Here is a 14,439-nt window from a genome sequence, read left to right as displayed (position 1 = left end):
TTTCTATTATTGAAACAGACTCTTATGAGATTTTGTTATCAGCATTTCTGTGTGTGTGTTTTTTTTTGTTTTGTTTTGTTTTTGTTTTTTAAATAGAGTCTCTTAGAAATTTTGTAATAGTTTACCTTGACAAAGGTCTCAAAAACAGCACACGTTTAATCCCAGAACTTGGGATGTAGAAGCAGGAGGATCTCTCTGAGTTCCAAGCTAGCCTGCTCTACAGAGCTAGTTCCAGGACAGGTAGGGCCGTTACACAGAGAAACCCTGTCTCACCTCTCCCCCTCTACCCTCCCCCCAAAAAAAGTAGAATTGTAAACAAAGCTGGAAAACCAAGAACAGTAAAAATCCCAGGGATTTTTTTTGTTTGTTTGTTTTGTTTTGGTTTTTAACTAAATTGAGAAGTGGGCATGAACTGAAAACCTTTGTCACTGGTATTAAGGATACAGAGTAATTAATTGGTGCTCTTTGTATGTAGCTACTAGCAATAGTAAAGAAATGACAAAGGTTTACAAGGAAATGAGGACTATGCTCTTTTTAAAAACTTATTTGTATTATTTTAAATTATGTGTTTATGAGTGTGTGTGCATTTATCTATATGCCCACATGAGTTACAAGCAGTTGTGGGCCACCTGAACCTAACCTAGGTCCTCTAAAAGAGAATACACACTTACACACTCTTAAACTCTCTTCTTCTGGAGCACCATGCTTCTTGGACTGATGAGAAAACATTTCTAAAAAGAATAGTACTATTTTAGAAATGGCATTGTGTTATTTTCTACCCAGTGGTCATTCTTTTACACTCAAAAATATTTTTGCTTTAGCAAAAGCTGATAGTTCCCCCCCCCTTTTTTTTTTTTTTAATTTTTATTTTAAAGTAGCTAGGTGCCCAAGTTACTTGGTCCAAATGTTATGTATTAAAACCAATATAAAAGCGTATAGGTTATGATCCGAAATCATCACATACTGGGTAGAATTTTAAAAATCTAAGTTTGTTTTGAAAACACATTATTACCCCCCTCAATTTTTTTTTAAATTAAATGACGAGAACTATTGATACAGATCTAAGAAGCTAAAGGAGTAGGGATTTTTTTTTTTTTTTTTTGAGGGAAGCATTTATGTGTCTTGAGTATACAGTTTTATAAAACGCTGTTGAAAATTCTTCACCAGGTTTGGAGGGATTTGCTTTTTAAAAACACCACTTTTGTATTGCAAAACTCCCTGAAAAGTATACCTATATGTAATTCTTAGCTATTCAAAATAAATCATTTCTTGAGGACTAACAAGGCGCAGGAAACAAAATGTAAAGAACTCTACAAGTATATGACATTAGTCTGCTGAAACACCTAGGAACTGAAGCCTTTTAGTAATGTATTGAATACAGGAGCTATTCTTAGTACTGGATTGATAGTTTCCATAAGAAAATTAAGGGATGCTTTCTGCTATTTTGTAATAAAGGTTGTGTAGACAACTGGCAATTTGTTTTTGTTTTTTGAGACAAAGTCTCTCTGTGTAGCCCTGTCTGTGCTGGAACTCACCTTGTAGACAAGGCTGGTCTGGAACTCACAGAGATCCACCTGCCTCTGTCTCTGGAGTGCTGGAATTAAAGGCGTGCACCACCACTGCCTGGTGGGAACTGGCAGTATTAATTTGAGTGTATCTACGTCAAAGAATGTTATTTCCAAGATTCTGAAAATCTTACATCGTGTTCACCCATTGCTACTACCCCTTCTTTTGCCTCGTGTGTGCGTACGTGGGAGGTAGAGAGAAAGAATGTGTGTGTGTGTGTGTGTGTGTGCGTGCGTGCGTGCGTGCGTGCGTATGTATGTATGTATGTATGTATGTATGTGTTCATTCATTCTGAAGATCAAGCCAAGCTCTTGGGCATGCAAGACAAATACTCTAGCTGAGCTATATCTCCAGCTCATGTCCATTTTTTAAAAGTAAAGTAAATACTTAGAGGCCGTACTCCATTTCAGTTACTTAGGATAATTTTAAAAGATAACGTGTAGCTTTATTAAATTGTGAGAATGATAATTATAATGATGGTGCTTGTAACTTCTACCTACCGGTACTTCCTTTGTACTGAGTGCTCTGCTAGAGCCCTTTCATGTTGTATTTAATTTTTAAGATACATTAATCCAGTTGGTATGCTGTAACAGAATGCCCAAATAGACTTTGTTATTAATTTATATGTATGGGTGTTTTATTTTTAACTAAATTTGGATTTAGTTAAATTTAGTTAACTAAATTTCATTTATTTTCCTTTTATTGTTTATTTTTCATTTTTAATTTTATTGACTTATTTAACTTTTTTCTGCCTTGACTGTATTTATCTAGTACTTATGAACTTTTGCTAATGTTGCTGTTTGATTGGTAATGACTCTTAGAAATTGTGAAGTATGTAGACTATTTAAAATATTCAAACGTTACGTTTAGGCTGAGTTACATAACAGCTCTATATACCTAATGGTCAGCTGACCTGAAAGGATTAAGACTCAGGCTTTTCACATACTCTCTAATCTTGAAGAGTTTAAATACTGCAAAGGACCACTTCAAATCTGTGTTGATATATTATTTATGATTTATTAAAGCTTGCCTAAGGATTCAGAAAACAAAGCCAACCACAAGCCACAGAAGCCAGGCACACAACTTTTATTCCAGTAGCCAGAAGCTAGGAGGTGGTGGTACACACCTTTAAACCTAGGATTAAAAAGTAGATAGATCTCTCTGAGTTCAAGGCCACCCAGGGATACTCGAGATTGAATCAGTCTACAAGAGTAACATTGCATGCCTTTAATCTCAGCACTAGAGGGATATAAAAGATAGAAGCAGGGTCTTCAGCATTCAGTAAGGAGCATTCATTCTCCAGCCACATTGAGGAGAGGTTACAGTCTGAGGCTTGATGAGAGCTTGTGGAGACAAGATCAGCCCATTCAGCCTATGAGGTAGAGGTAAGAAACTAGTGCCCAGCTGCTTTGCTTTTCTGATATTCAACTTGAAGTTTGAACCCCAATATCAGTCTCTGGGTTGTTTATTTTTCAGGTTACAAAATAAACTTGACACTTGGCATTAACACTTGCATGTTATACCTCATGCCAGTTTTTAAGTTGTGGGTCAGAAGATTCTGTCCTGTGGATTGTCTGTCAAGGTTTTAAGCTTATGCTGTATGTTGAAATCTGAATTCTGTCAGTAACTATACATGGAGGTTATGCTAGGTGTCACAGGTACCAGTGTAAAGATAACATTCATCCTATGTCAGAAAAATCCTGTTTTTCTGTTCCCCCCAATTGCATTTCACTGGATAGCTGTATGTTAATATACATACAATGCTATTTCATTCCATACATTAGCTAATTCATAGATCTGCATAGATCTTTAGAAATCAATGTGATTATGAATGAGAATTGTTACCTTGTTATCTTAATAAAGTTCTCTCAGAGTTTTCTTACATGATTTAAGGATTTTTTTGTCTATATGGAACTGGCTTTGCGAATGACTTTGTATACGAGCCAGTTTTTTTAAGAAATAAGGATTGTGGTGACTACCCACCTGCTGCTGTGTTTTTAAAATACTTGATAATTTCCATGTATCTAGAGAGATTAGGGACATCCCATTTGTTGGGAGATAGAAATTTTTTCAAGTAAGTCAACCTTCCTCTGAGTAATGAGTCTGTATCATAAGGTAACTTTCACTGCCTATCCCTTTCAATATATGGCAGATGTAAATTTTGAGTGTCTTTAATTTTTTGTCAGTTGAACTAGTTGAAGTAATCTCATGTCTCGCTTTCCAATCCCAGTGTCATTTACCATTTTAGTGTTAGAAAAATCAGCATGTTTGATGATATAGGAAAGGAAATTATTTGAATATAGTTTTTGATATGATAATTCAGTTATTAATGACTTGTCAAGCACACATTTGCAAACAGATTTTGTTTTTCTTGTAGAATAAAGAACTTTTAAAATAATACATGGTATTTAGAAGGATAGGGAAGAAGAAATTTTTAAAAAGTGTTTTCAAAATATCAGTTCTTCAGGTGCTGGGGATGTTGCAGACCGTGTTTTGGCTCAGCTATTAACGGAGATGGATGGGATTGAACAGCTAAAAGATGTAACAGTTTTGGCAGCTACTAATCGCCCAGACAGAATAGACAAGGTAAGAAAGAAGGTGGTGTGGGTGCTATAGTTGCTGTATTTATTCTTTTTGTATTGTTATTGTTGAGCTTGTTTTGTCACATCACTCTTGAGTTTTTCATTAAGAAGATGTTGGGGAATGTTAAACAGCCTCACAGTTGTAGTTACATGTTACAGACTTACTACTTCCTGTTAGAGGACAGGAGAAACCTAGTGTTTTTGGTGACTTAGTCTCCAGTGTTCAGGAAACTTTTGAATAGAGTTTTGACTGTGCATGACCCATTTGTACTTCTTCTGAGGGTACTAGAAACAGGTTTCATTCTCAGGCAGCTGGAACCATTGCAGTGTAGTCTCTGAGTGCAGATGAGCTGCTGTTAGTATGGAATAGCCAGCTTCTTCCTAACCCATAATGTCAGACCCTTTTACTGAGATTACAGTGAGAAATGGAGAGAATGACTAGGTCCAAGGCCACCCAGGGATCTACCCTGATAAGTATTTTGTAACTCTTCAGAATCCCCCTTCCCCAATACTGCTGCCAGAAACTCTCATTGTATTTCACTAGAAAATTATTCAAGACTTTTTCTATTTACTTTAGGCTTCTTGAGGTTTTTTTTTGTTGTTGTTGTTGTTTATGCCATGATAAATGTCTAAGCTATTCCATACTTGAGAGACTTTCACTGTATTAGAATGAAAATACTCTGTTCTCCCAGTTCTCTTTGTGGATGTATTTGCACTTTTTAAATTGCGACATTCAGAAGATCCTTTTGAAAATGAGGATTTTTCCCGTTAGAAGAGCATTTCTCTTTAGTTCAGTTCGGCGTTTGGCTTTGTGGTGAAGGCTTCTTGGTCAAAAGCAGGTAAGAGGACTTGTTTTCCCTTACTGCTACTCTGCTGTGTTCATACAAGCCAGCTGAAGTCTGAACATCTGTAGGGTGTGGGTTAGTGCTGAACATCTCATAGATGTATATGAAAGGTAGGAATAAATTTTATCAAGGAGTATAGAATGTGATAAGGTTACCTCATTCAAATCCACCCCTAGTAGGAATACTGTAATTTTTTGTTTATCCTGTTAAGGTTTCCCTTTTTTCAATGCCAGCTCTTATGGATTCCTTTGGTTCCCTGATGTTGAATGCCTTCAATGTTAACTCTGTTTCTTGAAGTACAATTTTGGGTGTTTGGTGTTTCTCTGTATTCTTCTAAATCAAATGAAATGACTTAGCCTGGTGACAGCTGCCTTCATTAAGGTTTTCTTGTGTAACAAAATGTCAAAAGTTTACCTTCCCTTTTTTCTTTACCTCTGTCATTGCTATTTAGAAGTAATAAGTCTTACATTGTAGCCTTTAAAACATTTTATGTTGAACAAAGCAGTTTTCCATGAATTGTTTAAATGTATGTATTGTGTATGGTCTCTGGAGCTAAGTCATGGTTTATGTGAGTAGTGATACACTGCTATACACTGCTAAACTTGTAGTAAGCTGTCACAGTAGATTGGCTATAGTAGGGGTCATTGATATGGTGTTATACTGGGAGGCTGAAATAGTTTCAAATTCACTATACCACTTCTTGAAGTTCTCTTAGCACTTCCTCTTTTTATAATACAGTTTCTTAGGCTAGTTGTTTAACTGGGAACTCCTCAAAATCCTTATATCTATAATTTTTATGTAAAAATAGAAATATTTACTAATGGCTTCCAATCTTAGAGTGGCATTGGGACTTAGATTGAGAGTTGGTGAAATTTATTCTTTGACATTTGTGATCACTGAAATTTTGGCATTTATATATTTAAGTATAGAAAGTGAGACTCTGTTGTCTTGTTTAGGAGTATCTTTTGATGTTAACATATGAACAAAGGTATATTTAAAGACAGGGTTAAGTGTTCTGATGCACTGAGCCCTGATGTAAAGTTCCAACTCATAGCTCCACCCTTCTTTTTTGAACTTAGATTGGTAGGTGTTCATTCATGTATAGATTTCACCTCCTGGACTCAGACTACTATAACTACTACTTGTACTACTATTGCACAACTAGTGCTGTTTAATGTCTGAGATATTCTGCACATAAGGCTAATTCTTTTTGAGAATCTGTTTATGTCCTTGATCTGTTTTGTGTGAATTGTTCTCATTCACTCTCCATTTTTTCTTCCCCTTCCTTACTTGTGAAAAATGTGCCTTTTCTTTAGACTATCTCATTAACTAGTCTTTTCCTTTTAGATTTAACATCTTGGGTTATTTTATATGGCATTTTAATCCTGTCTTCAGCATTATTTTTTGAAATGCATATATATATATATATATATGAAATAGGTTTCATCATGGTGTGTTTTCATATGCAAGTTGAGTACTTGTTCATGTTAACCCCTGCTGCCCTGTTTTTCCTGCTCCCTACCCCCATTGTATTTAAATTTTCATGCCACATTGACAGTTGTCTTTCTGAGTTTGGATTCTTTTCATGTCACACCACAACCCTCAGTTCTGTCCAGGGTCTTACAAATGGCATTTCTTTTATACAGCTGTGTGAAATGCCCTTTGTGTATATAGACATGGTTTTCATTATCCATTCATCTGTTGGTATATTGCTAAGGTGGGTCCATATCTTGATTACTCTGAGTTGTGTTGCAGTAAACATGATTATTGTTCTGGATAAGGATAGTTTATGTCAACTTACACAAGCTAAAGTCATCTGAGAGGAGGGAACCTCAGTTAAGAAACTGTCTCCATTAAGATTGTGCTGTAGGCAAGCTTGTCGGGCATTTACTTAATGATTGATGTGGGAGGGCTCAGCCCATTGTTGGTAGTGCTGTCCCTGGTACTACCTGAGGTAGACCTAGGTTCTATAAGAAAGCAGGTTGAGTAAGCCAGAAGGAGCGATCCAGGAAGCAGCATTCCACCAGGGTTTCTTCATCAACTCTTACTTCGATGTTCCTCCCCTGTTTGAGTTTCTGTCCTGACTTTTCTTCAGTGAAGAATAGTAATTTGGAAGCATAAACCAAATAAACCCATTCCTCCCCAAGTTGCATTGATCATGTTTCACCACAACAATAGAAGCCTTAATTAACTATGACAGATATGAGCAGTGCTGACTTGGGTGCTTTTAGGTATATTTTCAAGAGTGAAGCAAGTCATATGTTATTTCTGCTTTTAGCTTTTTGAAGCCTGGATACTCACTTCCAAAGTGGCCTCGTACATTCCCACCAGCAGGATTTAAGTGCCCTTTGCCCTGTCCTTTCCAGCATTTGTCATTTTCCTAGGATTGTCATTCTGACTGGTGTGAGGTGGAACCCCACCTTAGTCTTGATGTCCATTTCCTTCTAATTAAGGGTGTTTAAGATTATATTCATATATTTATTGGGTTTTTATACTACTTTTGAGAACTGTCTTTTCTACTCAGATTGGCCATTTATTGATTGGTTTGGATCGCAGGTAATGTTTTTGACTTCTTTATATTATGAATTTTATTCCACTCTGATTTATAGTTGGCAAAGATTTTCTCTAACTCTGTAGCTTGGCCCATCCTGATTATTTTCTGTTTAGAAACTTTTTAATTTTATGTAATTCTATTTGCTTACCTTTTTGGGATTATAGAATAATTGCATCATTTCCCCTCCCCTTTTCCCAAACTCTCCTTTATATTCATCTTTACTCTTTTGTTAATTGTTCATGAATTTATATATATGTATATGCATATATATTCTTAATTATAATGTGCTCAGTCTATTTGATGTTACTTATGTTTATGTCTTCAGGGCTGACTATTTACTATTGGATAATCAATTGGTATGTTCTTCCCTGGGAAAGAGTCTTCCCACTCTATGTATTCTTTAGTTACCTGTAGTTCTTTGTGTCTTGATTAATTTGTAATCATATTTTTGCTGGTGTGAGGAGTAAGAATCAGTTTCACTGTACTACATTTGGATATTCAGGCTTGCCAGCATTATTTATTGATAAGACCACCTTCCTCCAATAGAGGTTTTGGCACTAGCTTCAAAAGACATGTGAATGTAGCTGCATGAGTTTATTTGGGGCTCTTTATTCTCTTCTCTTGATCTGTTTGTCTGCTTTTTTTTCTAGTACCACATTGTTTTTGTTTTCTGAGATATAATTGAAGGTAGGTATTCTTATACCTTTAGCAATTGCTATTTCAGCTGAAGATTGCTTTGACTATTTGGAGTATTTTGTGCTTTTAGATGACTTTTGGATTGCTTTTCAGTTTTTGTAAATAATGTCATTGGAATTTTGATAGTAATTACTATATTGGATCTGTAGATACCTATATGCTATTTTCAGTAAAAACAGCCATTTTCAAAATTCTAATTCAGACACCCTAAGCATGAGGAGGTCTTTCCATCTTCTAGTATTTAGTTTTGTAAAGGCATTATTAGGAAGGATCTTACTCCATAGTACCAGTTTGCCCAGTGTAACCAAAGTTGGCTTCACGCTTCCTATTTCAGTATTCCAAGTGATAAGATGACACATATAAGATGTATCATTTTCTTTAAACCTTTTGCTATAGTTTTGGGTAGCCCTTCCCAAACCTTAGTCTTCCTAGTTAAGTTTTTAGAAGATGTACAATATCACCATAAGGCCTTTACATAATCAAACAGCAAAATTCAGATAATGTATATGACCAAGATGGCCAGGATCAGAATAGAGACTGCTGGAGATAGAATAGCTTGAAATTGTCAAAAGATAGCAAAGGTAGAAGAATTGGAAGGCATGCAGTGAATTGGTATTGATGAAAATTATTCAGCCTATTAGTTTTCTGTGTCTTTTGAAAATGTAGACAATCCGTTACATCATTAAAGTCTATAATTTCTTTTTCTTTCTTTTTTTCTTCCTTCCTTCCTTCCTTCCTTCCTTCCTTCCTTTCTTTCTTTCTTTCTTTTTCTGAAATAGATTTATAATAAAGCGTTCCAAGTGCTACCTCAAAAGCTGCCATACAGCCAATTTGGTACTTTCAGTTTCATTTTAGTTGTGGGTTGGTTAGTTGGTTTTTCAGTTTGGATGCTACCTTCCTATATTACTATTACTAGTTTCTTTTTGAACACATCATACAGAAAGCAAGTATTATCCAGGAATAGAAAGGCGGCTTCTTTTTTTAACTATGAGAACTTTCAGAAGAAGAGGATGGAAATAAATTACCCTTAAGATGGTGGTTGTGTAAATTCCCCTCCCCCCCCCCAAAAAAACTCATTGATTGACAGTGTTTCATCAAGCTGTACATATTTTCTCTTTTCATGGTTGTTTGTTGAGCTTATAATATTTAGGTTCTGTTTAATATGCTTTTCTGAAAACTACAAATATAAAAACAATTGCTTAGATTAAAAATATCTAGTATAATTTTTTAAAGTTGAGTCACTTTTAAATTTGAATAAAACTCCTTTCCTTTTATTGCAATACTTTTGGATTCCTGAATTTTAGAACTGATGTTGAAATTATCCAGAAACCAAAGTCTTATATTGAATATTTTAGAAGCATTAGTAGAATTAATTTGATAATGTTTTAAAACTTATTAGAATATTAATAGTAATACAGTAATGTGTTTGTATGGGGTATTTAAGTAGTAGAGGTGAGCATGTATTTTAAAAAGTTTCTTTCAGTATGTACAGTCTAATTTAAGTATTTAAAAATTTTAATGCACTATCATCATAAAGTATTAGGGATCAAACTTTACAGTATTTAGTGATGTGTGCATCCGAGCAGTCTCTTCCTGACAATGGATTTGGTGTTGCAGTTACTCTTTTTTGACACAAGATGGTGATACTCACCTGAAATGCTTTGAGTGGAAGTCTCCTGAAATGCTTTGAGTGGAAGTCGCTCTGCTTTGAGAATAGTCAAAACCTCTGTGTTGATGTGTGTATTGTGTAATTTATGTGTCAGGAAGTGAGAAATTTAAGTTTAGATTTATGAGAATTAGAGATAAATGAGAAAAGAGCTTTAAGAAAGGGGAACGTTGAACAGTGAAGTGATTAATCAGTTAGTCACGTTAGTCTAAATGAAGGAATCAAGATGTAAAAGGCACCAATGTATTGACTTTATTATGTTATGTTCTGAAACAGCAGAACTTTGGTGTCAAAAATTAGATAGGTGTGATGGAGCTGCAGAGATTGCAGCTCTTCCAGAGGACCTGCATTCAATTCCCAGGACCCACGTTGCAGTTCCTGGATTTGTAACTCCAGTTCCAAGTATTCCAATGCTCTCTTCTGAACTTCGAGGGCTGGTGTACATGTGTGGTGCAGGTAAAGCAACTCATGCATATAATATAAAAATAAGTAAATCTTTTAATAAAATACAGATCTGGGAGCTGGAGGCAAAGGCAGGTAGATCTCTGAGTTTGAGGCTAGCCTGGTTTACAGAGCTAGTTCTAGGACAGCTGGGACTGCACAGTGAAACCCTGTCTCTAAAAACAAACAAAAAATAGATCTGGGAGTCTTGGAAAATTTGTCACAAAGTGGTATAGCAAACCTTTTTAAGATTATATAAATACCCTGTGACTTGGTGTGCGATGACTTACAGTTTTGCATAAGAATGTGCAGTTTCTAATAGTATAAATTATATCAGTAAATTTAATCAGTAAGAAAATGCTCTTCAACAAAAAGGAAATCTTAGAATGAACAGCTAAAGAAAATTTTAGCAAGTTGGGTGGCGATGAGGCTCTGTACTCCTCAGCTCTCTCCAATCCTTTATTTTTGGTAATCTGTTTACCAAGACCTCACATTTTCCCTGCCTTTTTTAGTTCAAAACTACATCTACAAGAAGGGCACTTTCTTTCAAATGATAACTACCTGGCATTCAGTTCTCAAGTAGGAAGAGTTGTCGTGCTGCAAAGCTTCTTAGACTGGATCTAGACCCTTTCAGAGAGTCCATTTGTTTAGTTTTGTTTTGGTTGTGTTCTTGTATGTTACATGTGGTATAATCTCTAAAAGTATCTCTTTTTTCTCTCTTATCTAGTTTTATAGAAGAGATTGGATAGGTGAGCCAGAATAGTGAGTAACAGTATCACCTTCCATGGCTTTCAGTCTGTGATCACGGGTGGAGTGTGTGACCTAAAGTTACACAGTGAATGACTTGATAGCAAGCTTACTCAGAGTGATGTTTTGTTCACTATATAGACTGTTTAGCTGACAATTACAGTTACAGTCACTGTCCCTTTTAGGAAAAAAAAAAGTACCATTTCCTGAACCAAAGAAAATGAAGCCTTGTGTACCTTAACTGTTTGGATGAACTGTTTAATTTTTGGCTATTAGATTATTTACCAAATGTCTACAATAAATAAGATTATAAAGAAAGTCAAGCATACCCTTCAAAAATGTCCAACTTTTTTTTTTTTTACCAGTGAGATATAACTCACAGAAAGCTTGCTCACATAGCAATGCTTATCTGAAGCACAGCAAGTACCTGGCATTATATAAATGTTGAAACCTGTTTTCTCTCTCTCTGAATCTCCTGATTTGTGTGTTTGTTTTTTAAATGGTGTTCATACATGTTCTCTTACATTATTTGTTACCATACTTGGAAGGACTGTCATGCCCTGTGTTCGCTGATGTCTGGCTAGTACCTTAAACACATAGCACTAGTTAGTATGAGAGAGACCTGCCTTGCATGTTCTTCTTAGCTTATTATTGTATTTGGAAATCATTTTTGTTATATGTACTTCATTGGAAAAACTTGTATTTCATATTTTTTAAATTTCTCCCTTTATCAAGTTTTATGACATATATGTAGTAAGTTCCTTGGAGATTTTTTTGGTATATTATGTTTTGAGTAGCTCAAAAATACTGCATCGAATGCTTATGATTGAAGCTTATGTTAACTACTCTGACGGCTTTGAGGAAGTAATGTAGAGGAGAATTTTACCACCTTTAGGTAAGAAGTGACACTTGGAAGTTAGCTTTCTTTCCATTACCTTCATTACTATGTTTTGATGGTGATCCATCACTTTGTTCACATAGCTGCCAAGTTGGTAAGGAGAACAGTATTCTGCAGTCGGGTTTTGATGAATTGATGTTTTTTGTTCACCTTTGTGGTCTAAACCTATGTCCTTCAGATAGTGAGACAAGCCAAGTGTGCTGTGCTGGTTAGTGTTTTGTCAACTTGACACAAGCCAGAGTCATCTGGGAGGAGGACAGCTCAATTGAGATTGCCAGTAGGCAGGTCTGTGGGCATTTTCTCAATTAATAAATGATGTGGGAAGGCCTAGGCCATTGTAGGCTCGGCTACCGCTGTGCAGATAAATGGTTCTAGGTTTTAGAAGAAATCAAGCTGAACAAGCCCACAGCAAGAAAGCAAGTAGCAGTGTTCCTGCATGGCCAGTTCCTATCTAAGTTCCTTCCCAGTGATCTCTTCATGATGGACTATAAGCTTAGCTCTTTTCTACCTACATTGCCTTTTGTCATGGTGTTTATTGTAGTAATAGAATGCAAACTAATATTATGTCCCATAAGCAATCAGAATTTTCCTTATGGAAAACAAGAATACAGTTTAAATAAAACTGAAGTATATATTATTTCTAACACAGCACATTGAGTCCATGAAAAGAATCAGAACAATCTAGAGATTAAATTGACTCCAAGATAATAACTTGTTATACTGCTTTCACTTGCACATCTACAATATATACAATAAGGTGACTTCATGTCTCAAATTTTGCCTTATCTTTTAATCAGATGGTGTCAGTTTCTCATATATTAATTACCACGATGCTACTTCCACTTTTTAGCCTTCCCTTAGAGATTGCTTTAAAATTTAAATTTCTGTGCTATAGCATAATTTTGAAGGAGATGAGAGTTGCACAGAAGAAATGAGTTACTAACTCCAAAGAATAATAAGTTATTTTGAAGTTAGTACTTCTTCAGGAGAGCTAGCAGATCTCATTTGCTTTTGTCTTAGCCTTTAGCTATGTTTACACATGCAAAAAAATAATCAAAACTGACTTATATTGGAACTTTTTATCACTATTTTGTTCATATTATTAACAGGGATTAGCTTGTTGTGTGAGTGAGCCAGGAATTGGACACTAGTTCATTTTGTCATCTCTCATATAGGATTCCCTTGTGTTCTAATTCACATGTTTTAGTTCAAGTGCTACATTTGTTTGTTTGTTTTTCATTGTGATCTGCAGGTGTGTGACCCGAGAGCACTTGAATTCTGATTTAGCCTAGAATTCAATGTTCTACGGTTGTTATAAGCATCCAAGTTTTTAACTCTCCCAGGATAGTTAACAGGATAATAGAAAGGATTCGTTACTACTCATTAAGAAAATGAGGGGAAACCACAGAGCAAGATAGAAGCTAGGATTTCTGGTCATGAAGTTTATATGTGAATATCTGTGATAGTATATGAAAATGATACAGTGGAAAAACTAGGAGTTTTTTTCCAGGATTATCCTTAAATTCTAATTTTAATCAAATTCCTTCATGTTTTTACAGTTATTTTTCACAAAGTCTTTTCAGTAGTCTCAAAACATTGATACTGAGTTTATCATAGTAAATTTACTGATAGGAACTTGTAGACACTGTTCATTATTAGAAGTCACCTTAAGGTCCTTATTTATTGACTAAATAACTGTATTCAGAGCTTGGCCAAAACTTAGAGACCCCTTTAAAGTGGAAAATTTCCTCTTAATTTAGAAACATTAGGTTGAACAATAACACTGTGTGTGTGTGTGTGTGTGTGTGTGTGTGTGTGTGTGTACACTTCAGGCTGGTATAGTTTTTTTTCTTGAGTTACTTTGAAGAGTGGTTTATCAGACAACACTGATGGTTCTTTATTTCAAGCCAGTGCTAATTTGGTTGGTTTGTTTTTGAGATGTGCTGATGTTCTTTATCCCAGGGTGGCGTTAAACTTTCTGCTATCTCTTATAGGTGCCTGTTACCAGGAAAGATTTGAAGTTTATTATACATTATATTTTGTTTACATACCAAATTTACTTCTAGTGTATCTTAGTTATTTCTGTTTTTCATAGTTCAGTTTCCCTCCCAGCAGAGACTAATGATAATTATTTTGCTGAATGGTAGGCTAAAAGTATAGCTACTGAATTAGGTTAAAAACTTACATACAAAACAGTATATTTTCTGATTTTTCTATTCCTAATCATTAGTCAGTGACTTTCTAAGCTCTCCAGGAAGCCAGGCATCTCTGTATGCAAGAGGGTTCAGTAAAGAAGCTACAGAAATGGCTGTTTGATAGTGTGGTTAAGGGGAGGGATTTTATTGTAAATAAGAGAGAAAGTATCTAGAGGATGTGAGGAGTCCAGAGCAGAGACAAAAAGAAAGTAAACTGAATTATGTCCAGGGTTATAACCAAGAGAAGTA

At 35.4% G+C, this 14,439-nt stretch overlaps 1 protein-coding gene across 3 annotated transcripts in view; it reads left to right on the top strand.

The window, feature by feature from the left end:
* Positions 1 to 14,439, top strand: part of Spata5 (spermatogenesis associated 5) — a 163,457-nt gene that overhangs the window by 45,215 nt on the left and 103,803 nt on the right. For all 3 annotated transcript variants that reach the window (XM_051185784.1, XM_051185783.1, XM_051185785.1), the window contains exon 14: positions 4,026 to 4,152. In XM_051185784.1, coding sequence (XP_051041741.1) covers positions 4,026 to 4,152 — 127 coding nt within the window. The remainder of the gene's footprint in view (positions 1 to 4,025; positions 4,153 to 14,439) is intronic.

Source organism: Phodopus roborovskii, unplaced genomic scaffold (genome assembly GCF_943737965.1).
Source record: "Phodopus roborovskii unplaced genomic scaffold, PHOROB, whole genome shotgun sequence".
Lineage (NCBI taxonomy): Eukaryota > Metazoa > Chordata > Mammalia > Rodentia > Cricetidae > Phodopus > Phodopus roborovskii.
This window is presented reverse-complemented; position numbering and strand designations above follow the sequence as displayed.